We start from the raw sequence: 23,108 nt of genomic DNA on the forward strand, positions 1-23,108 counted from the left end.
GCAAGAGATCATAGAATCATAGAATCGTCAAGGTTGGAAAAGACCCTTAAGATCACTGAGTCCAACCGTCAACCTATCACTGCCAAGTTCATCTATACCATGTCTTCAAGCACCATATCTATCCGTTCTTTAAATACCTCCAGGGATGGAGACTCAACCACTTCCCTGGGCAGCCTGTTCCAATGCTTGACCACCCTTTCGGTGAAGAAGTTTTTCCTAATATCTGACCTAAACTTCCCCTGGAGCAGCTTGAGGCCGTTTGCTCTTGTTCTATCACTTGTTACTAGGGAGAAGAGACCAACCCCCACCTCGCTACACCCTCCTTTCAGGTAGTTGTAGAGAGCAATAAGGTCTCCCCTCAGCCTCCTCTTCTCCAGGATAAACAACCCCAGTTCCCTCAGCCGCTCCTCATAAGACTTGTGCTCTAGACCCTTCACCAACTTCGTTGCCCTTCTTTGGACACGCTCCAGCACCTCAATGTCCTTCTTGTAGTGAGGGGCCCAAAACTGAACACAGTACTCGAGGTGTGGCCTCACCAGTGCCGAGTACAGGGGCACTATCACCTCCCTGGTCCTGCTGGCCACTCTATTCTTGATGATGAGCAGAAGCGCCTCACAGATGCCACGTTTTTGTCTGAAGTGAGCAACAAAGCCAGCTACAACACTCTGTGCTTGCTGCTGAGGGGAGAAATGATCCTTCATTCCCTCTTGGCATTGCCCGAGATACATACCCAGAGCACCTGGGCTGCAGCATCCCTTTTTTGGGACGGTCTTTCACCATTCTGGTAACCCCACTGCCACTCCCCACCACCACATGGGCACCATATTACTTTGGGAGGAGAAACAGCACATTGCAAAGTTAATTTAATTGTGGAAAAATTTCCCCTGGCAGATATAAGTACCTCAAAGAGCTACGCACATCTGCTCCAAGCCAGGACTTCTGGTTCCTCACCACCACTACAGTGCTTTGGTCTCCTGAGAGCTTCCATGCAACCTGCTCACTTTTGTGCTGCAGCCAGAACCTGAATTATGGCAGTTGTTTCTCTTGAAACCACATCTAGGTCCACATGGGCTTTAAATGGGGAAACTATGCCCTGCAAATTAACCCTCATTAGAGAGGGAGTCTCACACAAGCAGCCTTTGGGGCCTTTTCTGCACTCTCCAAGCTGGCAGGGCACAGGAATAGTAACAGAAGTTTCTGGCCATCCTTTCCACCAGCTAACTGCAGAAGAGAGTTGAAACAAATCTGTGCAGCCAGTTTGCACGCATGCAAGGGCACAGTGGCACTGCTTTCACCTCATGCCAGGACATCTCCATACACCCCATTGCTACTGCTCTGGCCTCACTTGAAAATCCCAGCATGGCAGACGAAGGGCTGAAGGAAGATGGGGCCAGATGGTGTCCATGCTCCCCAGTGCTCTCTGAAGAACACAGACTCCTTGAATTCCTGCCTCCAGGAGGAGCTGAAGCAGAGGATGGCAGGGATGAGGATACCAGTGAGCAAAAAGATGACAGCAAGACGTGATATCTGAAAACTTTCCTGTTCATAACACTTTAGGAAAGCATAGGTAAGGACAGCACAAACTATTTGCTGTCTGTACACCATAGAAATGTTGTTACTTGGAAGATCACCTCCATAAAAAGATTTTTCATTAGATGGCTCCAGATATGGTAGTCAGCTCATTAGAGTGCTAGGTTCCTGTACAGGCAGCTATATTGACTTCATCTCAACTGTATAAGCAGGCTATAGAGGATTATTTTTTATAGCTGACATTGCCAGTGATTTTGGTTGAAGCCTGTGACACTGCTCAGGTCTATTAGTTGGTGAGCTAAGCTCTCTGCTTCTCCTTGCTGATCACTCCCTAGGAAGTCTTCTGCATGCTGCTCCATCTCTTACCCAAACACCGCTCATTCCCATTTTACAGTCAGTTACCCCCAATAACAATGCAGCAAGATTGACAAGGATCTCCTAAATAGGGCAGGCACACGGGAAGCCCCTTTCCTGCACACATCAAGCTCCTTTTCTTCTTGTAACTCAGCCTATGTTTCTTCTCCTCTACTTTCCACTCAAGCGGAAAGCTGCAAGGTCTTGGAGAACAGCTTTGCTGCAGGAACTCCTACATCAACAAAATTATCAGAGCTGCCATTGTTACAACATCTTCCTCAAATTTTATTAAATTTTATTAAATGCTTACAAAAAATAACCCAGGACACAGTAAATTTAAGCAGAAAGCAAACTGATGCAGGGAGAGAGAAAAGCTGCCCTCCCTCCAGGACAGCAGAAACAAGTTGCAAAATTATGTTGACATAGGAGGAGGGCAGAAATAAGACTTTAAAGGAGGGATGGGGGACATGCTAACACCATGAAGTATGAAGATGTGGGAGAGCTCAAACAGCCCTGGTAGCTCATTTACAGATCTCAGGTCCAAGGCCAGAGTGCCACTCTTTAGGGGCTCCGTTTCCCCATGTTCACCACAAGACCTGACCTCCTCAAACAACTCATTAGGATGCCTTTTCACCAAGGCAGCTTCCAGCATAAGAGAAGCAGCCATTTCCCAGATATCCTGTCCACCTCCAGGAGTGTAGCAGGCAGGTTATCAACATGCCCATCACCTCTGACATTCAGAAGTGTTTCAATCACTGGCACTGGAGCCCACAGGTTAGAGAACACACAAATCCCTTTCCCAGAGGTAGATAATGCCAGTGATTAGCACTCCTCACCTGGGAAAGGAGACCTTCAACCCATGTTAGACAGGGAGAGGAAGACAGCAGCTATTTGAAACAAAGCTGCTATTGCCACTGTCAAGACAGAAAAGTGGTAGGAACATTTTGTCATTGGTACATAACTGTGACTAAAGGATGATCTGGGAACTTAAGAAAAAAACAGGACTAAGTTAAATATGATTTGATGTACACCAAGTAGATAGAAGTCCCTCAAAGCAGATATTGTAGAGGGACAGAGGCTGCATTGTAAACAGGGGAAGACTATCCACAGCTGGCACCAACAGGGTGACAAGTGGTCCTTGCAATCTCCTCACACTCAGGATCTGCCTATTGCCCTCCTTTCAAACATTGATTCTTTTACCAGGTTTCTGTTGAGCTCCCTCTCTCCCACCACCCAGCCACCAAGAGCCACAAAAGCAGAAATTCTTCATCATGTAGCAAAAACCCTGCCAGCCTGGCAGGGCAGCAGATCCCTCTCTTCCAACACTTGAGAAAGAAGAGAGGGAGAGAGGGAGCAGAACCACAGCCTCCCATCTACATAGCAGAGCCAGATAAAAAAAATAAAAAAAAAAGAAGCCAAAGAGTCACATAGAAGGTTAAAACAGGAATGGTTTTTGCCAGCTGATCTAGTTCCTTTCATCCAACCGGAGGCAGCATGGGGTATTGCTTACACCCCGAGTGGAGCCAGGCTGTACTGAAGCAGACTGACATCAGGCAGGAGAGGAGAAACATCCTTCAATTATCTTCTGCGGAGCAGAGGAAATAGTGGCATTGAGGGTTGCATCGAGCCAGGACCAAGCTCAGCTGCAAGACAAGAAAACAAGTTTATGCATACCGTTTGGCCTGCCACAAGCGACATCCTGGGCTGCACCCGGGCAGCATCTTGTCTAGCAACTACAGGTGGTTTTCTCCCACCCATTTCCACAGCCCAGTGAATCAGTCCATAAAGCTTCAGCACTGCAGGACAGCCAACCATGCTACATGCCCATGGCAGAGCAGATGCTGAGGGCTGCATGCCCAGCAGAGGTCACAGCTGCCCAGGCAGAGGGAAGGACGTGCTCCTGCCCAGCCATCTCTTCCCAAGGAGGAGATTAGCAGGTTTCCTTCAAGCCCAAGGAAACCACTAAAGCAGACAGTGTGTTCCTACAGCCCCCAGCATCTGCAGTTCTCTGCTTGGGACCATCTGCAGCGGTATCAGGTTCCTGCAGCTCTCGATCGGCTCCGCATGTGACAGCTGGTGCAGCCGAGGGACTTCAGTGTGCAGATGACTTTTCCATCGCGTGATAAATGACTCCTCCACACCCACACTCTCCCCACCATTCCCAGTTTGGGGTTGATTGCAGATGAAGCAGAGTCCAGGACAACAGTTGGGGTCCAAGAGCGGGTGACCTCCCCTCCACCCACAGGCACTCAGCAGCAGGGAAACTTAACCCTTTGAAATCCTCTTGACTCAGCTTCAGCTCAATTTCCTTACAGCTTATCACAAACCCACCCAGGTTTCTCAGGCAGTGTTTCCCTGTTGTCCCTAGGTTTTCAGCTCTGGCCTCTCCACTGGCAATAAAGCAAGTCTGTCCCTTTGCTTTTGCTTCATTATGCAGCAAGGGGGAAGACAGTCACAAATCTTGCTTGTTGCAGCATTTCTCCTGAGCATACAAAGCTCTGAAGGAGACTCATCAAACAAAGCCAAGCATGACAGGGAAGGCAAATAAATTAAGTGCCGATTTCCTTTTGCATCTCTCTGCCTCACTAGTCAAACACACAGACTCTGGCACAGTCACAGGCTGTGGAAGATACCACCCACAAGGTCTCCAAGACCCATGGCACAGCAGGTTTCAAGTCAGATGGGATGATATAGTAGCAAAAGAGATTTTAAGAGCACAGACTATTGTAAGAGACCACAAATCTTGATGTTGTGCACAAAGCAGCCTCTAAGATTGGGAACAGAGGGAAAGTTTTTTTTTCCTGGCACATGCAGATTATATCTAAACTTCTCACTCCAAGAACCCCCATGCCCTTGTCAGTAGCATCTGGCAGTTTGCAGCAAATCCCAGGCAAGACCCTGACCCATCTGGGAAGCTGCATTTTTCTGAGGCACAGCAGTCTGTAGGACAAGGTGAACACTCAAAGAGCTGATCAGCAGTTGGGAAGTTCACTGCCCTGCCTCTTTAGTATTCCCAACACAACAAACCTGAAGCAGGTCAACCTTATAATTCTGGCTTACCAGTGCTGCTAGACCACAGTTCATCTTGTAGTACAGGCTGTCCGTGGGACCATATTAAACAGGAGCAGATGAAATCATTCCACAATCAATCCTAACATCAGATGCATGTACTAGCTCACCTTGCAGCAGATAAAAATCACCCAAGCAATTACCAATTCCTATACAAACAGAACTGGAATAGTGTTACACAAGAGCAAGTATGCACCTCTCCAACTGAGGCATTTTGGCTTTCTGACCCAGAAGAATCTAGAATACCCACAGGGCTGGGGAAGAGAGCAGGTATATGATGGAGTGGGCACTCAGCCTTTTTTTGGGCCGATGCAGACTTGTTTCCAAGAGTAGTTCTTGCAATAGAGCAAGTCCTAATCCCAGCCTTTTGCCTAAGGCATGAAGCTGATAAGCCACTGGGAATGCCCAACAGTTGTCACTCCCAGCTGGCACAAATCCCCTCCAAGCCCCTCGCCAAAACAGTGTGAGGTTTCTCATGCCTGCAGCCAAAATAAATGCATCAGTTAGTAGCAGTGTACCACTTGCTAGACACTGCCCAGACCCTGCCTACCACAGCCTCTGCTCTGGAGGACAGCTCATCCACTGTGGTGAGAGCTGGACCACGAAGGCTCTGTGGCCCACGTGCCACCTCTTCAGTGCTTTCATTTGCTGCTGCTTTTTTTTTTTTTAAAGTCATCCTTCTTTCCCCCATCCACAACCAGTTTTGGCAGATACACCACCTGCTTGCTCAGTACAGATCAGCTTCCCAGCCCAGTGCTGACAGCAGCACTGCAGGCCCAAAGATAACACTGGGCACTCAAGCACAAATAGCTGTTCTGCACTTTTCAGAGTTTTATTCGGGATAATTTTCTCACACAGTAGGTATCACACTACACACTCACACTAACCAGAGCGGGTTGGGAGCCCCCAGGAACTGAGCAGAGCACATGCAATAGCCCCTCTGGGCAACCCTGATATTACCTCACCTCCTCTTCCTCATTTCAGGATGCTCAGTTGCATCCAGCACCAGGGACTAAGGGGCTCAGTGATTTATGCCTCATTTCACAGCAAAACTCAGCAACTCTGTGCTGAGCGAGAACCAGGGCAGAGTCAGATTTCTTTTTGGGGGCAGAGTCATGGCAGGTCAGAGGCTGGGTGCTTGGTGTTCCCCAGCCTTGCTCGGGAAGAGAAAGAGGAGAACTGACACTAGTTTTATCTTTCTATCCCCAACACAGACCCTTAGCTCAACTGCAGGAAATGACTGGTGCTCACCAGAAAGGAGATGGTGGTGAGTTAGCAATAGAGAGCGGGAAAAGCAGTCATGCATCCCCCCAGGGGAAGCACAGTGTTGGCCAAAGCGGGTCCAGCTGCAATTGCCATTGGGGATAAGATCCAACTCAGACCACAACCCATTTCTGTTTCACTGAAGAATGGGTGATACAGGGAGGACAGTGGCAATGCTCCCCAAGGGAAAGAGAAAACTAGGTTTTATCTTAAATCGAGTGCAGAAAGAGAAGGTTGCTGCTGTGCTTGACACAACAAAGAAACACCAGTCAGAGTTAGTGTTGTGGCAAAGCACTTTCTCATCAGATTAACACAGCTTTTAAGTCCTGCGTTTCATGGGGATGTCTTTCTGCCATCTGAAATCAATCAAGGCCAGTGTTGACTTTGACTCAAATGACACATGTAGTTTATGGCTGTTCTGTTGTACATAACATTGTATCAGAGTATTAATAACTGGAATTTGGAAAGCCATGAAACATTCCTGATTTGTGCCTCTGGAGAATGTTTCAAAGCTTCGAAATTTCAGACCTGCTCTGTTTCTCTTGACATTTCCTTCCAAATCCTGTTAGGACTTGCCAAGACACAAACATCTGGGGTCCCAAGAAGCTCTGACTGGATTTTGCACTAACACCAGGAGCAGGAGGCCTCCAGGTTTGGCAGTACAGCTTCCTTCCTCTTGCCCTGCCACACCACCCTCAAGACTGGCTGAGGCAACCTTGGGAGACTAAGGAAACCAAGACTGACATTCTTCTCCCACAATACTGACTCCATACTCATAGCTTTTGGAGAGAGGAAGAGGAGGCCTTATGTATGAATACTTCAGAGTTTAGCCCAGGGCTAAGCCCATGCCAACTCTAAGCTCTGTGTTTTCTTCCAGGAGATGACAATGCTGATAACAGTATCATCCTCCATCCAGCCTGCTCCTATCCACCACCACCTTTCTCCCCCTCCCACCCTACCAAAGCCTGGGAAGGACAACTTGCGGCTCCAGAAGCTGCTGAAGAAGGCAGCCAAGAAAAACGCCATCCTAGCTTCGGAGCAAGCCAAGTCCTTTCGGTCCAGCCTCTCACCCGTGAACGAGGCCAGCCCTGACCTAGAGAACAATGAAAGCGCTCCCCCAGCAGAGATCCCCAAAACTGCAGCACACCCCTCTGCCAGCCTCCCCACCCACCTCTCTGTCAAGCCCATCACCCACCGTGTCCCCTCCCCTTTCCGAAAGAGCAAGCCTTTCACATTGAAGGTCACCGAGCAGAGGCGCATTGCTGAACACCTCAGGCTCACGACCTCCTCGGCCATGCCCATGCTACAAAAGCCAGCTGCTCCTGTGACTCCACAGCAGCCTGAAGGCACGGACACCCACCTTCCCTCTCCAGGCGACCCTTCCATATTTGTTTTACCCCAGCCTCCTCCTTCTAGTACACCCAGTAAAGAAAGGCCACTCGAGCTTACCTATGTCACCGAGGTGCACGCTTATTTCCACAGTGTCAAGCCACCCAGGGCTAAGACGCCCACATCAAATCAGACCCAAGCAACCATCAGCCATGAAGACAAAAGGCTACCTTCAGCAGCTGCTGAAACAAGTTGCTCTGAACTGTCTCCAGGGCAGATACCCATCCCGCTTGATGACAGCAAGGCCACAGCTCCCACACTGGAGCCTCCCCTCCTTTCTGCTGCAGAGGCAGAGCCTCCTAAGGAGCCCAAGCCTGCTCCTACTGAAGAGTCCATCAAAGCCCCTTCACCCAAGCCCAGCACATCCGATGCCCACGCCAATAAGCCTACAACCCATGGAAGTGACACAGAAATACCTGGATCAGAAAGAGCTCCTGAATTAGCCAAGCAAGATGACGACATCCTAAAACCATCAACGCCCAGCGCTCCTGGGAGGCAAGCGCACCCAGAGACAGCAACCCCAGTACAAGCTGACAGTACAGGGGCCACCTCCACAGACACCAAGGCAGAACATGTCATTCAACCTCATTTGACCCCCAGCTTACCAAACACCAGCCCTCCCCTCAAAGCTGAGCCAGCACTACCATCAGTAGAAGCAGCAAGACCTCCTGGAACCAATGCTGGTGGCTGGCATCGCCTCAGGAAGCACTTGATGGTGCAGCCAGAAGCACCCAGCTTCCCAGAGCCTGAGCCAGAAATGCTGGGACAGGAGGAAGGGAGCAAGGAGAAGGACAGCTCTCAAGCAATCATCAGTCAAGACCACAGGCTGTTTAAATCAAGGGCCATAAGAATGTGGGATGCTATTTTATACCAGATGACAGTCAACAAAGAGAGGAAGCAGCAAGAAGAAGAGAAGAAGCTGCGGAAGGGAGGAAGCTTCTTCCTTCCCCGCCGCTTACCCATCCTTCTACATAAGCCACGCTTCGATGCCCGGAAACTGAAGGAGCTGGCTGCCAAACCCATGACAAAGATCACCACTGTGTTCGAGGTGGGCCGGTTTAGACCCAAAGCAGCTGAGGAGCACACCAAGAGCTTTAACAGAATGGCATCAGGATGGTCAGTCAGCTGAAGTCAGGCTGCTCCACCAGGCCTACATCTCTGGAGGTTCCTATAGAGCACCAACCAAGAGAGCACCTATAGCTAGGTTTACTGCCCAGCAGAGCCAAGTGTAAGGAAAAAAATAAAGTGAAATAAAACCCCTCCAAGCCAGCAGCCTCATGCTGTGGGTTTAAGGGTTACTCTCTATATGTATATAAGCTTAAATGCATAACATACCACATCCACAGGTCGTGAGCCAGGAAAACAAACATGCACTTGTTTTAAAAAGAGCCAACAACAAGCACTGTATGCAGTAATATGAGGAAGAGGGGGGGAGGCACACAGTGAAGAGGACAAATTGCCTGTAGAAAAAGCTCAGTTTAAGAGGAGGATAATGGAATCTGAATTTATTTCATTGTGTTTAAGACCAACAGAAATCCTAGAAATAAAAGCAGTGGTAGATGAGACAACATGAAGGAATCTGGGTTCTTCCACATCTTCTCTAGGGATTCTTAGAAATTGAACTCACAGAGGGTATACATCATCTCTCTAGCTTCTCCACTGAAAGTGCTGTGGAGGGCACCTCACACCCGTTCACTGAGAACAAGGTGGAAACTCATGCTTTCACCCAAGGCACAGGCAAGGGACAGCATAAGATATCCATCCTGCACTCACATAGCAGTTCCCCTGCCTAGAAGACTGGACATCATCATCTGATGTCCTTCTAGGTCAGCCTACTAAATCATAGCACACAGAAGACTAACTTTGTTGCAGTAATCAAGTTCCATTATGTATTTTACAGTGCTTTAAGTACATCTGGGGGTTAATGTTTTCATGATAACCAGCAAAAGCCTGCTTTGGCATGTGGGTATCTAACTCTGTGTATTTAACAAGGTGCTGTTTTCTGGAGCTTCCTGCTAACCACATGTAGTCTCACTTTCAGAGCCAACATCATAATAGTTGCATATCTACTGGTGTCTGATGTCCTGAAAAAAGGGTATTTAAAACACATCCATCCAGAGACAACTGCTTTCCAGCATTACAGTCACCCTTTGCACCTCCATCACCACCAGGCTTAGGAGGATGAAAGCTGGAGATCAGCTATTTCTGTTTCTCAGGGGACTTTGTCATATGCTGGGATATTCCTACACAGCTAATATAGGATTGCTATGTTTAGTCCAAATAGGAAACTCGATACACAGCTCTTTACATTCTCTTCGTGTGCAGAGGATATGGAGCCGACCAAAATTTCCCCAAGCCAAACTGCAAACAGACTTAGAAACAAAACCAAGAGCCCCTTTTGCCTTTTTAAAGTCTTCCAATTTTGCAACGATGCTATCAGAAGAGCTCAGTTATAATCAAACCATCACTGAAGTTTTCACTTTGCTGGTCTTATCTGTTTTGCAACCCCTTCCCTATTCAAGGAAAAAAATCAGAAGGAAGAATAACCCAAGTATCTAAAGTTTGGGTTTCTCTGACCCCCCAGTTTTCCAGGAAAAAGCTAAAAAGAAGTAGGTTGGAAATGCACGAGTGGATCCTAGGAAAGCCTTTGCAGGATAATTCAACATGCTACAAGGGAAGGCTATAAAGATCCACACAGCAACACAAAATCAAAAAGAGTGCAGTTTAAAACATGTAGAATGCCTAATGCAGATAAAGATGACCTTAACACACAGCACTAAAATGGCATCTTACTATAGCACAGATAGTTGGATGCCTATGCACAAGAGTCTGCATTCACAAGATCCACAGCATTAGTGTGAAGCAGAACAGCCGATATTGATTACACTTGGGAGACTAAGTGAATCTGGCCAGAGAAGATGGTTTCAGAAGCGATTGTGCTTGAATCCACTTTGCCCCACAGTAAGGACAACCCAGAAGAAACCAGTGACTCTCACACACGGCAATGAGGAAAGGCTTGTGTCTTTCATCTGCTGGGCTTCCTGCCAGGCTGCATCCACAACCCAGCCCCACTGCACAGGGGTGGAAGATGGAGAATTGCCAGTGGGGAGAGCAATGCCCATAGAGGGAAGCAGAGGAAGGCAGGTCTGGCTGCATGGTTTAACCCTTCTGCCCTAGGAGTGAAGGGCAGAAGCATACAGCAGGCATGGCGAGTCCTGCAGAGACAGACCCTGGCACAAGAGCATTTCAGAAGAGAGAACAGATGCCTGGAGGCAAGAGAAGATTTCCACCAGCGGTTCTGCATTGGCAGCCATTGCAGCATGTCCCAGCTTGAGCCACCGTGCTGAGCGAGGGAAGGGGGATGCCGCTGGACACAGAGTTTGGTTGTTTTTCAATGTCAAACAGCCTCAGGCAGTTGGTAAGAGCCCAAATTGCCACTTACAGAAAACCTCTTGCTCCAGGGTCCTGCAGCTCAGGAAGGGAGGGGAGGAGGAAAAACTCTACCTGTGCTCAGGTAACTAGAAAGCTGATAAGGTGGTGTTGAGCGAGTGACACAGGGTTGAGCCAGAACAGTTTGGGAGCAAAAAGGCAACTGTGAAGGGATCCGGCAGTAGGGAAAAAGGATGAACATAGCTCAGAGGGGTGGAGAGGAGCTGGGGAGAAGGGACCTCTCAGCACATAAAACAGCCAGCTAAAAACCCAAGAACAGAAACAAGCCAAGATCCTCCAAGCTGTCACAGTCATTTTGCTATTCACAGTCAAAAAAACTTTCCTTGTGAATGAGCCCATAGGGCAACAGTGCTGTGCAGTGGTTGTTTGGAGTACTGAGTGGATCATAGAGGACATCCCGTGACAGGCATTGGCCTTTCAAGAAAGGATGCTGGAAAAAGATCAGAGCTGAGGGCACTTTCCCCTTTGAGCTGCTTGCAGAAGCTCAGGTAGAGCAAACAAAACCTCCTGCCAGCCTAGCAAAACCTGTTTGATATAAAGAATTGAAGCTCAGTAGTATCCCACCTGGTGCATCAAAACAGACTTCAGGAAAAGGAAGAGGATTGATCAAAGAGGAGACCTTAAAATAGGTTTCTGAAAGACACAGGCAGAGAAGCAAGTTCAGGATACAAGTCCCACGGGCTCCTCCTTCTTTACATCTGAAAACATAGCTTTGGGCAGGCTTGAGTTTGTACTGCTGCCCATCTCAAAGTGGCATTCAAGAGAGCTTCTCTTCTAAACGGGCACCACAAAAGGAAGAAAACCACCCAAACAAAACAATATGCTGCACTCGGAAGCCAGCTCCTTGAGGGAGAAAAAAAAAAAAGGAACACAGTCCCCAGAAGAATTCAGAAACAAAAGGTGTTTTGTAGCAGACAGAGCTATTTATAAGCTTGGCTATGAAATAAAGCTTCTTTTTATAGTAGGGAAAAAAGAGAATGAGCTTGTTTTCACCCCCAACAACTTCCTCTCCTTTCACAGTGCCAGATGCTGCCCAGTCGGATCCAACCAGTTATCGCCTCCCTCTACGCCATTCCTCCTTATTGCCACAATCCTCTACTATCATCCACTCAAGGTAACACCAGGATATCTATTAACATGAACACAACATGAGCACAACATGAGCATGAGATCCAAAGACCATTTCAAGAGGGCACAGACAGCAACCCAGCTCTGCCTTCCCCTTTGCTACACGTCAGAGGACGGTCCTTTCTGCTCTGCTGGTCCACCCAGCACAGCAGATGCTCATGTCCTCCCCACTACAACCCTCTTACAGACTGGTTCCAAGAGGTTACTGAAATCATTAAAAGTTTTCCCCTGATTAATTCAGTACATCGGGAAATTAGACCCCAGGAGCATCTGAATGTTGGGAGTACATCAGCCCCCATGCTCAGCCAGAATCACCTCCAGCTATCTACTTCTCCTTGTAACATAAGAGAGCATAAGAAAAAACAGCAGATAGACTGTTCCTTTGAACGAGCAAAGGCAAGCACATCTTCACCTAAACAGCAGTAGCTAAGGGACCTATTCTGCAGATTAAACTAAACACAGGTATCTAGCTTCCTAGCGGTATCAGAAAGTCAAAGACCAAAACAAACCCCCACTGTGTACCCTTCCAGCTCAGAAAGTCAGACATTTGCACAGAAGCAAGGCTCCTGCTGTCACCGTACAGTACCTTCCAACTCACCCAAAGTGTAGCTGGCAGAAATAACCCCAGCGTCCCGCCAGAACAGCGCCAGGCGTTTGCTACACAGCGCAAGGTCATACCCCACCTACCTGGTTAATGAGTTCTCCAGGCACGCTATTGCTCTGCAGCATCATCTATCAACACCTTCTTGTATTGGCCATGGCCTGTTGCAACAAATTTATACTTTTTGCCAGAAGGAGTGGACTGAACAGGAGAGAAAAAGAGCCAAAGTCAGCATTTTTCTCCCTCAAATAGGCAGTCAAGATCAAATAACTGAAGCCAGAGGAGCACACGATATGGTTGTCTGTAATCCCAGAGGGCTTGGAGATAGCCTGCTCTGTACTCCCTTCTTGCTCCTTCCACACAAACTCTTTGTGCAGACTGACCACCACTTTCTATAAGCATAAGGTAACAGAGCAAGCACAGATGTGCAATAGGAAAGGGAAGATGCAACTCCAGGCATTGCAAGGAAGAGCTCATCTAAGAGCCCCAGCCCCCCAAGCCAGGGTTGGTTTCACCCATGGCAAGAGCCAGTTTCATTTACCACATACTGGCAGCCCGACCGATGCGGGAACAGACAAGATACTTTGATCTTCCTCTCCCAGCCTGGACAGTTCAAGCAGCAGCTGCTTGCTACGTTTTGATAGGCATTCACACAAATATACCAGTAGGCACAAAACCCCAAGTGTTGATACTGTCTTAGGTTAAGTTCCACTTAATTTTGCATGTTTTCTTTACTCTCAAGATTAAAAAGCATAACAAGAGCAAAGTAACTCACATTTGCAGTTCAATTTTAGCCCAGTAGGCTGGGCCTCCCAACCCACGGCCTGAGAACAACACATAATTCAAGAGACCCTTCAGTATTACTGCTTATAAAATGATTTTTGCCCCCATTTTTACTAGGGCTGAAGCGATAGCAGCTCACTGTTAGGAAGAGCTGTTAGGTGTGCAATTGCATTGCTAGATACAGGCAGCCCTTGTCCTTATGGAACATCACCACCTTCTCAATACTTCCAACCCAGCTAAGAGCTCTTTTCTTTTTCACAGCAAAGCAAGTGCTTTCAAACTCACACAGATAGTAACTCACCTTGATGTTGGTCTCGGGTTTGGGATTGCCCTTCTGTTCCCAAAGGCTTCTTTTACTCACGATGTCTCCAGCCACAATATCCTGAGAAGATGATGTTCTCGTTACCCTTCAGTGCTAATGCTGCTGAACATGCCTTTGTTCACGTCCCTTTCAAACCCACACATCTGACCTCCTTTTTTATTTATAATATCACATCATCTGACCTATGACACCTGCAGCTAAAACCCGTGACTGTGAAAACTTCTTCCTATTCCCAGTATGTCCTATGTTTTCCTCTCTCATTCTCTTCAACAAGAGTCTGGATCAGAGATCCAAGATGTTTATTTTCTTAAGTTTGTTAACTATTTAAGACATGTTAACATCAAGGCGCTTTTTGTATGGAAGGAATTTTGCTCATATAAACACAGATTTGCAAACCATGTGTTACAGAATCAGCCTCACTCACAATGACTAGAAAGTGAAATTGAGAGCAATACATAATACTCTCTGCATTTTCCAATTTTACAAGATTTATCTTGGTACTAGATCCAAGTTTGTGCTCAACAACTGGAGCTCAGTCCTAGCCCCTGCAGAAGACATACACATTTTCCACACCAGCTGAATTTATTTCCATTTCAAAGCAGAGCCTCAACCAGCATCACAGAGGCTTTCCTAGCTGTACCACCAAGGAACGATTCAGGACCCTAGCACAGATGAAGGAAAGCTCTGAGGTACAAGGCCTTGTATGCTGATGAAGGAGATTGCATCTCTAATATAGATGCCTTTAGAGCTGGTGGGCACCACTGGTGAGCCATACCAACAGGCTAACGCAAGTGTAACGCAAGTTGTGCCAGAAGGCCAGACCCTCTTCCCCTGCACAAGCAAGGGAAGTCCTCCGAATGCCATACCTTACAGGGCAAGGACTTCATGGCAGACTGAGCTGCAACTTCTCCAGTCTCCCAGAGGCTTTTTGTGCTGGCTACAGTCATGCTCGTGGTGGGAAGGTCGAGAGAGGGCTGTCGGACAGGTTTTGGAGCCTTTGTGGATGTCTGGAAAATAAATGGAGAAAGATCACTGTCAGGCAGAGTGTGCTTTTTTTTTTCCCCACCCTGTAATTGGAGGTCCTCAGGGATGAGGGTTTATAAAAGGAGACTTGTAGGGTCTTGCTAGTTCCTGCCGGATGCTCCCACCCTTTAAGCAAGGAACGTGAGGAAACAAGGATGGGACAGCTTGCTATAGAAACCTACTTTATGCTGTGAAGGGAGATAAAGACAGGAGAAAGGGCTGCTCCCATCTAAGGGGAGATGATTCAGTTGTCACCTCCCAGATGGTGAGACTAAGAGGCATGGTGGGAGAGCAATGCCTGGCAAAGAGGGCTCCTTGGAGGATGGGGACAGAGCGATGACACAGCAGCCCACCTCAATAGCCTGCGTGTACTGCTCCAGCCTGTCATCGATCTTCGACACAGGGAGAGGAGGCTGGGTCTTCTTTATGCTATTACTGGAGAAGCAAGAAGAGGATTAAGGTGATGCCCCAGTACCTCAGACAGAAAGAAAGACTTTGAGGGCAACAGGCAGCCTGTCACTCCTGCCCATATCCACATCATGGCCCCCTGGCACCCTCCATTTGGAGGAAGGGACCTGCTTTATCTCAAGGTAAACCCTACAGATACCTTTTCTTTATTGAGCGGTTCAGTGACTCGGTTCTGTCCGTGATCTAAAGTGGGAGAGAGAATACAAAGATATTACTTTTCTCCATGGACCTCAGATGGATGTAGGTCACCTTGGCCGACGATAGTTCAGACATTTCTCTTCCTTGCTCCCTCACCCAGATTTTGGCTAGAAATGCCTCACTCAGTCCCATGTTCCCACAGTAGGAAGCACCCCTTTCCCTTCTCCCTTCCAAGGCAGGTGAGCAGAATCCCAGCCAAAAGCACCAGTGCACAGTAGCAGCCCAGCAGTTTCAGGGGCAAACCAACAATGTGCAGCTTGACTGACAGCTGAAACAGCAACCAAAATCATTTTCCCCGCTCAAGGACCAGGTATCTCTCTCAGACACTTGGTTTCCTAGCCAGGCACAAGAAAAAGTGACAAGTGTGGAAAGACAAGGGGGAAAACTAGGGGCATTGCCAGCCACATCTGCAGAAGAGAAGCGAAGCATGAGAGGAGCGCAGGCTTGAGTTACATCATGGCTTATCCACACCAGCGAAGCACACGGACAGGGCAGGTCAACACATGGAGCCATCTGCAAGGCAGCGCTTCAGGTCAAAGCCATCAGGAAAGAATTTTGCACAAGAGGCTCCTGTGCAAGAACTCTTTGGCCAAGACAGGAAGGCAAGCAAACACTTCACAACCACTGAATAAAGGAAAGGTGAAATGTTGCTAAACCTGACAGCTCTTCTGTGCTCCAGAAAACACACACAGAGAGAAAATCACTTTCAAGTCAAAGGGGAGGCTGTTTCTTAACTGCAGCTTCTGCAGAGCGAAGAAGCAGCAACCATGTAACAAGGAGTCTTCTCTCCCTGTATACTGCTGCCTGTGCCATGAGAAGCATCACCTACCAAGATAAAAAGCAGTGCTAAGTGCTTATTTTAAGACACTTTCAGGATGCTGATGCTAAATTTCAGCTAAGCAGAAGACAAGACAGCATCACAGAGAGGACACGTTTAATAGCTGTGCCCAAGAGCACAAGGCCCATTAGAGAAGAGCACAACTACCAACAAACAGTGCAACCCTGGCTAACAGAGATGCGCTAGGGAGAGTCACTCTGTGGTGTCCCAACACAGCAGCATGACAGATATCCCTCCAGCCAGCAGTTTCTGCTGGGCAGCCTGTCTGCCTGCTGCCAGCTTGCTCCTTTGCTTGGTGCTGGAGGAATTGGTGCTTGCCTGAGCCGTGACTTCAGAGATTGGATTGCCCATCCCTCTGGGACATTGATGGGCAGGCTGGCACCTCATGGGGCATCACAGCACCTGAAAGGGGGATCAGGTAGATCCCTGCCCACGTCTCAGCTTCTCAACCACAAGTAGATAAGATACCAACAGGAAAAAAACCTTGCCAACCCTGCCAGAGAGATGCTGTGCAGGTGCAGACCACCCACAGGTGCTTCCAAAAGGTCATAAATGAACATCAAGTTAAACACAGAGGGGCCTAGAAACAGGTTGTAGGTGACAGTAGATCTCAGCATGACAGTCTAGGTGGGAACAAACTTTTCCGAAGCTATTTGGAAACCACCTCCTTCTGCCCAGTAGGGCAATTCCTTGCAGCGAGAGTTGTGCATTTCTCTGGTCCAAAGCGCTTTCTAAAGGCCAGAAGAAACCACAGTTGCTCACTCCAAAACTCAGAGCTCAGAAGTAGCCTGGGACAAAAACAGGGCTGGTATAAGGCTTCCCCCCTGCCACCACACATCCATTTCAGCCCCCAGGCCACACTGGCCCTCTGAACGCCAAACACCCCGTCACACTGCACCCCAACATCTGCCTGCCCCAGAGGTGTACCTGGCCTCCACCAGCCACAGCTGGCAGGGGAGCTCACCACCCACTGCAGATGCTCTCATCTTTCCACTGCAAGCAGTAGTTCTGCTGAGCGATCCTGTACCAAAACACCTTCTTGGTGGTCAATGTGTTTAATTCTTAGCGTTCACATAAAGCCCTGCTAGCTGGGGTGTAAAGAGCCTCCTTCCTTTGGAAAGATCCCAAGCTCATATTTTTCCTGACAAGCTTTACATTCAGCTTTGTGTATTGGTGAGCTCTGACATCACCGTTATAAAACACAAAGACTATATTTCTAACCTTTCCCTGGGCTAATCCTAACAGCAGCAGTTAGGCTCAGGTCAGGAAGCTATGTGTGTTTTGGGGTTGTAATGATGAGAATTTCAGCACATAAAAGGCACTGGAAGTGTTCCCCACATTTCCCCTCTGGTCCCACTCAGGGGATATGCTTTGGCTACCCCCACCCCACTTTTCAAACCTAACATTAGCACATGGCCTGCATCCAAACCCACCCTTTTTCCCCTGCTCTATTTGATTTTTAAAAGGCTTCTCCATAAAGAGCAAGAATCTGATGGCTGTAGATGATGAAATCCTCCATAAAGAGCAAGAATCTGATGGCTGTAGATGGTGAAACCTTCTTTTTACTATCTATTTACCGGTGCAAAAGGAAGTGCTCGTACAATCCTCCCTGTCCAGGAAATGTTGGCTAAGAAGCAAATAGCACAGATATAAATGCAAAAAAGCAAAGATAATACCAACAGCAGATTAACAGGCTACCTAGGCTCCTCACCACTTCCCTCACAGCTATAATCAACAGCTTAGGGCTTACAAAGACATAAAAGCCATTGGCTACAGAAACCACTTATCTGTAGCTATTGTATTTAAAAGCACATGCACAGAACTGAGGATTTGTGACAAATGCAACAGAAGTCATGAGATGCAATTCAGGTGGTGTTAAAAATGGAAGTTTCGCAAGAGCATCAATGCAGACAGATGTGACTGGGAAGGACATGATGCTTCAGAGATCAGGAATCGCAGTTTAAAACCTTAAGTCATGCTTTCTGATTTATTCTAAGAAAGACAGGCAAATTCCAGTGCTTCAAGTTTTTGGGGAGAAGGGAAATTTCATTTTCTGATTAAGTTTATGTGTCATCTTTGACCAAATTCACAGGCTTAAGGCACAGACATATTTCTCAGTATTACAATACTCCCTGGAGTCCTCAATGAACTTTAGACATTTACAGTGATTGGCAAAGTATACACAGACAGAAATGGTTACAGTCTCCAACAGCTCAAGCAGGCAAAGCAGGAGGAGAGGAGACTGACAACCAAGGAAGATGAAGGAAACAGATCAAGTGATTTGTCCCAGGCTGTAGCAGGAGTGGGATAACAGGATTCACACCCTATGTTACCGCAAGCTCTGGGTCATCTTTCCTCATCTTTGGTTAGGTGCTCTATTGCAATAGCTGCCATCACCTCCAGAGGGGCCCCAGGAACACAAACCTTTGTGGAACACACTGCAGTGTGGTCAGAGCACAGCTCCTCCTCTTCCAGGCTGGCAGGGCTTGGGGCCTTCTGGCGTTTTTCTGGTGTTTCTTCTTCTTCTTCATTTCTCCTTCTCTTCTTTTCCTGAGTGTAGAAAAAGAACAAGCCAGGAAGCAAGCTGGTCAAAGTGCTTACTATGCAACAAAAGTGATTTTTCCCGTCTCCCAGGCTTCCTGCTTTACACTAAACAAACACATGAGCACAGAAACTTTGAGTTCACATCATCTAATTTTGAAACATCCAGGAAGAAGCTCATGTCTTAATCGGGGGGGGGGGGGGGGGGGGCGGAATCAGAGAAATTTTACAGGTTCAAGGTTCCAAAATGATATGGAAAACGGTCCTTGCATCAGTTAATAAAGATTTCTTACCCCTATTGAGATAAAAAAAATGTAAATTTCTCATTTAGAGGTCACAAGGAGAGAGAGCAGCTGCCTGTAGAATAAAGGGCTAGAAAGAGTCACACACACAGTTCAAATGCAAAAAGCATACTAGCCTCAGCAAGTCAAAACCCATTTACAACAGAAGACACTTGCAGCTTAGCCAACCTAATGGACTTGCACATCACTCAAGTTCCAGCTTTGTCTCTCTTGTTTACCAGGAATTACACCTCATCAGAAGAGCAAAGAAAGAAAACCTCAGCTGGGAGCAATGCAAGATTTAGAGATACATCAAGCCAAAGTGCTCCAAAGGTGCGATAAAGGCTGGGGAGAGAAAAACAAGCAGTAAAATTTAGATTTGAGTTCTCCTGAAGAGCTACTCACTGCCCACAAAACCACAGGAGAAATAGTAGCGCTTTCCTTCTTGGTATTGCAGGGATGTGACTAAACCACCACAAGCTCTGGGAGCAAACACACCACCCTCACAAGAGGTCAGAGGCTGTCTGTAGTGACCCCAAGAAGGAACACAGGCAAGAGTGGCACCAGCCCCAGGTCATGCCATGACTGCTTGTCTACATGGGCTCAACACCCAGCAGTGTAAGCAGCAATGGTGAGCTGAGTTCTTGGAGAGCAGCCCTCAGCACCAGTTCTCCCACCAGCCCTGTGGAGAGCAGGTCAGTTCCTCCTGATCCCACCTCTTGCTCAGCTCTCTCCTCTTCCTCTTGCTCCCAGACCCGTTCTTCCTCTTGGTACGGTCTCTCTTCTTCCCCAGTAACCACGTTCTCCTCCCGGATCTCCTCCGGGCTTTCCTGATCCAGCTGGATCTGCTCCAGTTTGACTTCAGCTTCCCTCACACCACTGTCCTCTTCTTCATATGACTGTCGTGGAGACCTAGAGGTGGGGGGGGAGAGGTCAAAGGAGCAAAACGTTGTTATGAGCCTACAGACCTCTAGAAAACCAATTTTATCACTCTCCCAAGCCTACAGCTTGCTGGGTGTTTTACACCAGGGCTCACAGCCACTTCCATGGTCCCATCCAGTTCCAGGCACACAGATGTAACAGCAGTCACATCACACTCCCATGCTTTGAATACCCAGGACACAGCTCAACTAAGAGTTGTGGCAGAGCTAAAAGTATCTGCACCTTTCTAGTCTCACCATGGGCAAGACCCACAGGAAAACAGAGATCAGACAGACCTGAACACCAGGTCCTGGCCTCCGCTCGGACCCCAGGCAGAGAGGACATTACCACCATCATGTGGTGCTGGCTCAATTCTCTGCTCTGCTACAGCCAAAATCCCAGGCCAGCCAGCATGCTCTGTGGTCCTGGTGCACAAACACAGATCTGACACTACCGCCACGGTTCCTAGCATCAATTCAACATGGAGTACCAAACACAGCCTTTCTCTCCCTTATCTTATCTTCTGTGTTAATAGAGCCTCTCGCTGGAGGAGGATCCAACCAACAACACGTGAACGTGCCTCCCAAGATCCCCCTTTTTCCTAGCTGAAGCTAAACTGCAGGGTAAGGCTGCACAGCCACTCGCGTAGGGTTTTTTTTTTGTTTGTTTGCAAGGCACAGTGCTTCACAGGCAATGCTATATCCATACCTGACCCCAAGCCTCAGTTTTACCCACCAGAACAAATGACCTCTACTCATGTCACTCATGTCATAGGCCAGCAAAACAAAGGAGTCCCAAAGCAGCCAGGGTCACTCCCTGGCTTTGGTTTAAAAAACCACAATGGGGTTTGACAAGAGGATTCCTCCAGGTCTCCAAGGCTGCAGAGAGGAGACCCAGGAGTATGTTTAAGCAATCAGCTTTGCAAAAGCAGAGCAGCCCATGCTGTTGGGCACAGAGTCGATGGGAGCACGTAACCCCAGAGCACTCACTGGCTCACAGTCGTGCACCAAGATGTTATTGCCATCTTATTTTCCCCAGCCAGAGAACAGCATTCTCCTCCCACCCATTTCTTAGAAAATCACCTGGCTTGTGACAGCAAGGCTAGAGAGCTGGCTAGCAGGCAGCTGCCAAAGTGCAAGGCTGACTCACTGCTTCTGCCTCACCAGCCAGCACCAAAACATGAAAAAAAGTTCAAGCAGTGCTTCTCCACCCACCTCTCTGCTGCTGGGAAGGCAGCTCACAGGACAGCCACCATCCAGCCCTCCCAACTGACCACATAGGGAAAGAGCTGATGCATACGCTGGCTCACTTGGCTTGCTACTAATCACCCTCCCACAACAGCGCAGTCACCAACAGCAAACAGGCTCTGAAGGTTTTATAGCCCAGGTAACTAGTTTCTCTTAACCAGGATGCCAGCAATGCCTCCATCTAAAGCGCAAGCTCATATTAAAAACTCAGGCCAGCAGATATGATGCAGTCTAGAGGATGCCTTCTGCACCACAGCAATTTTGTATGGGAGGCAGCTAGTCTGACCCAGCTCCCACCCTTTTGCATGCAGCTGATAGTTGTGGGGGCATGGATCTCCCCCCACAAAGTGGGGAACCAGAACCAAAAAGAAAACATGTCTTAGCACCAAGGTCCTCAGAGGATGCACAAGCCATTTTAGCTCCATCCAAGGGAGAGCAACTGTCTCCCTCCCCTCAGTCATAGCCACCACCTAAACATCCTTTGCACGAAAAAACAGTTTGCTCCATATTCAATTAAGCAGGAGAGGGGGGAGCTGGGAAACCCTGGCCACAGTGCTACTTGTCCCAGCATGGAGCATCCCAGCCAGACACACAACCTACCTGGGCTCACACCACACTCCAAGCCTGTCCTTTGGGTGAGGCAGGTAAGCAAGGAAGAAGAGAAAAGCTGCTGAAGAGACTTTACAGGGCACAGCCACCCACTAGAAAGCAAGCCCAGCTTCTGCAAAAAGCCCACTCCCAGCAAGCCCAGAGGACCTGAGCCCCTTCAACTACCTCTGGAAGCCAGCCTCCAGCCAAAAGCCTGCTTACCTCCAGCCAAAAGCCTTTAAAGCACCACCCCTCTCTGATGGGCTTCACCTGCCATGGGTGAAGCACCTCCCCTGCTCAGCACCCTCCTGCCTTGCTACAGAATAAACACAAGCATCACATAAAAACCCAAGGAGCAATTCCTGGAGAGGATAATGCAACCCTTCCAGCTAATTCTCTTTTGAATACCAAGAAGGGAATAGCAGCAGCCTTTCTCTCCAGACAAGCTCTTTGCACGGGGGGTAGAAAAAAAAGCAGTGTGCCGAAAGCAGATGGGACTGATTTCTAATTGCTCTCACAGATGTGATAATCAGTGCCATGGTGAGGTGCTTGAGCAACGCTTGCGGGATTGGGGCTGTGAAGGTACAGCTTGCAGAGTGGTTTAGCCACAGTGTTTGGAAAAAAGTAAGAAAGAGGCGAACTCTATTTATTTGTTCAGCAGTAAATATTAACGTTAGGCATTTTTTCAGTCTCGGGGTAAAGAAGAGGCTGTGTCATCACAGGGTAAAATTTCCTATAAAGTCAAGCTGCCGAGAGAGCTGAGTCACAGAGTTCACGTGCAGGTAGATGGTGTCCAAGGGAAGTGGTTAAGGCAGGAGCTCAGCAAGGGGAGAGTGATGGGAGATGGGGACTAAACAGCCAGCACACAAGCACCTCTCGGGGCTCTTTGCTGCTTGTTTTCCTTGACTGAAAGAGGAGTCAAGCACAAGGTGGGCTGGGGCCATAACACCCACTATGCTGCCATGAGCCAGGAAGCAGCAATAACTTAGAACAGCTTTTTAGGCTGCCCTGGATTATGTTAGAGACCATTTCAGCCCCTGCAGCAGCTCAGGTGGCTTAAATCCGCTCTTGTCACTCCTCCAAACCCAGGCGTCCTGGCAGGCTGCCATTGCTT

The 23,108-nt window shown here is 48.2% G+C and overlaps 2 protein-coding genes across 3 annotated transcripts in view; one reads left to right on the top strand and one right to left on the bottom strand.

Moving 5' to 3' along the window:
• Window positions 1-2,145: 2,145 nt before the first annotated feature.
• The window catches only part of LSP1 (lymphocyte specific protein 1), a 51,192-nt gene continuing 30,229 nt past the window's right edge, over window positions 2,146-23,108 (bottom strand). For both annotated transcript variants that reach the window (XM_087745770.1, XM_087745771.1), the window contains exons 4-11: window positions 19,955-20,150; window positions 18,841-18,966; window positions 15,520-15,563; window positions 15,266-15,347; window positions 14,756-14,896; window positions 13,869-13,949; window positions 12,871-12,985; window positions 2,146-3,527 (exon numbers count right to left, since the gene is read on the bottom strand). In XM_087745770.1, coding sequence (XP_087601896.1) covers window positions 12,896-12,985; window positions 13,869-13,949; window positions 14,756-14,896; window positions 15,266-15,347; window positions 15,520-15,563; window positions 18,841-18,966; window positions 19,955-20,150 — 760 coding nt within the window. In that variant the 3' untranslated portion in view covers window positions 2,146-3,527; window positions 12,871-12,895. The remainder of the gene's footprint in view (window positions 3,528-12,870; window positions 12,986-13,868; window positions 13,950-14,755; window positions 14,897-15,265; window positions 15,348-15,519; window positions 15,564-18,840; window positions 18,967-19,954; window positions 20,151-23,108) is intronic.
• Window positions 3,546-11,367, top strand: PRR33 (proline rich 33). The gene has a single exon (XM_087745769.1). It carries the CDS (start codon window positions 7,097-7,099, stop codon window positions 8,732-8,734), a length of 1,638 nt encoding a protein of 545 aa, XP_087601895.1. The 5' UTR covers window positions 3,546-7,096; the 3' UTR covers window positions 8,735-11,367.

This window comes from Nipponia nippon, unplaced genomic scaffold (assembly GCF_047370975.1).
Source record: "Nipponia nippon isolate SJK-2023a ecotype South Korea unplaced genomic scaffold, ASM4737097v1 scaffold_10, whole genome shotgun sequence".
Lineage (NCBI taxonomy): Eukaryota > Metazoa > Chordata > Aves > Pelecaniformes > Threskiornithidae > Nipponia > Nipponia nippon.

Excerpts from the sequence above, each read along its gene's own strand:
- PRR33 (XM_087745769.1), top strand. The coding sequence starts at position 7,097 with ATGACAATGCTGATAACAGTATCATCCTCCATCCAGCCTGCTCCTATC.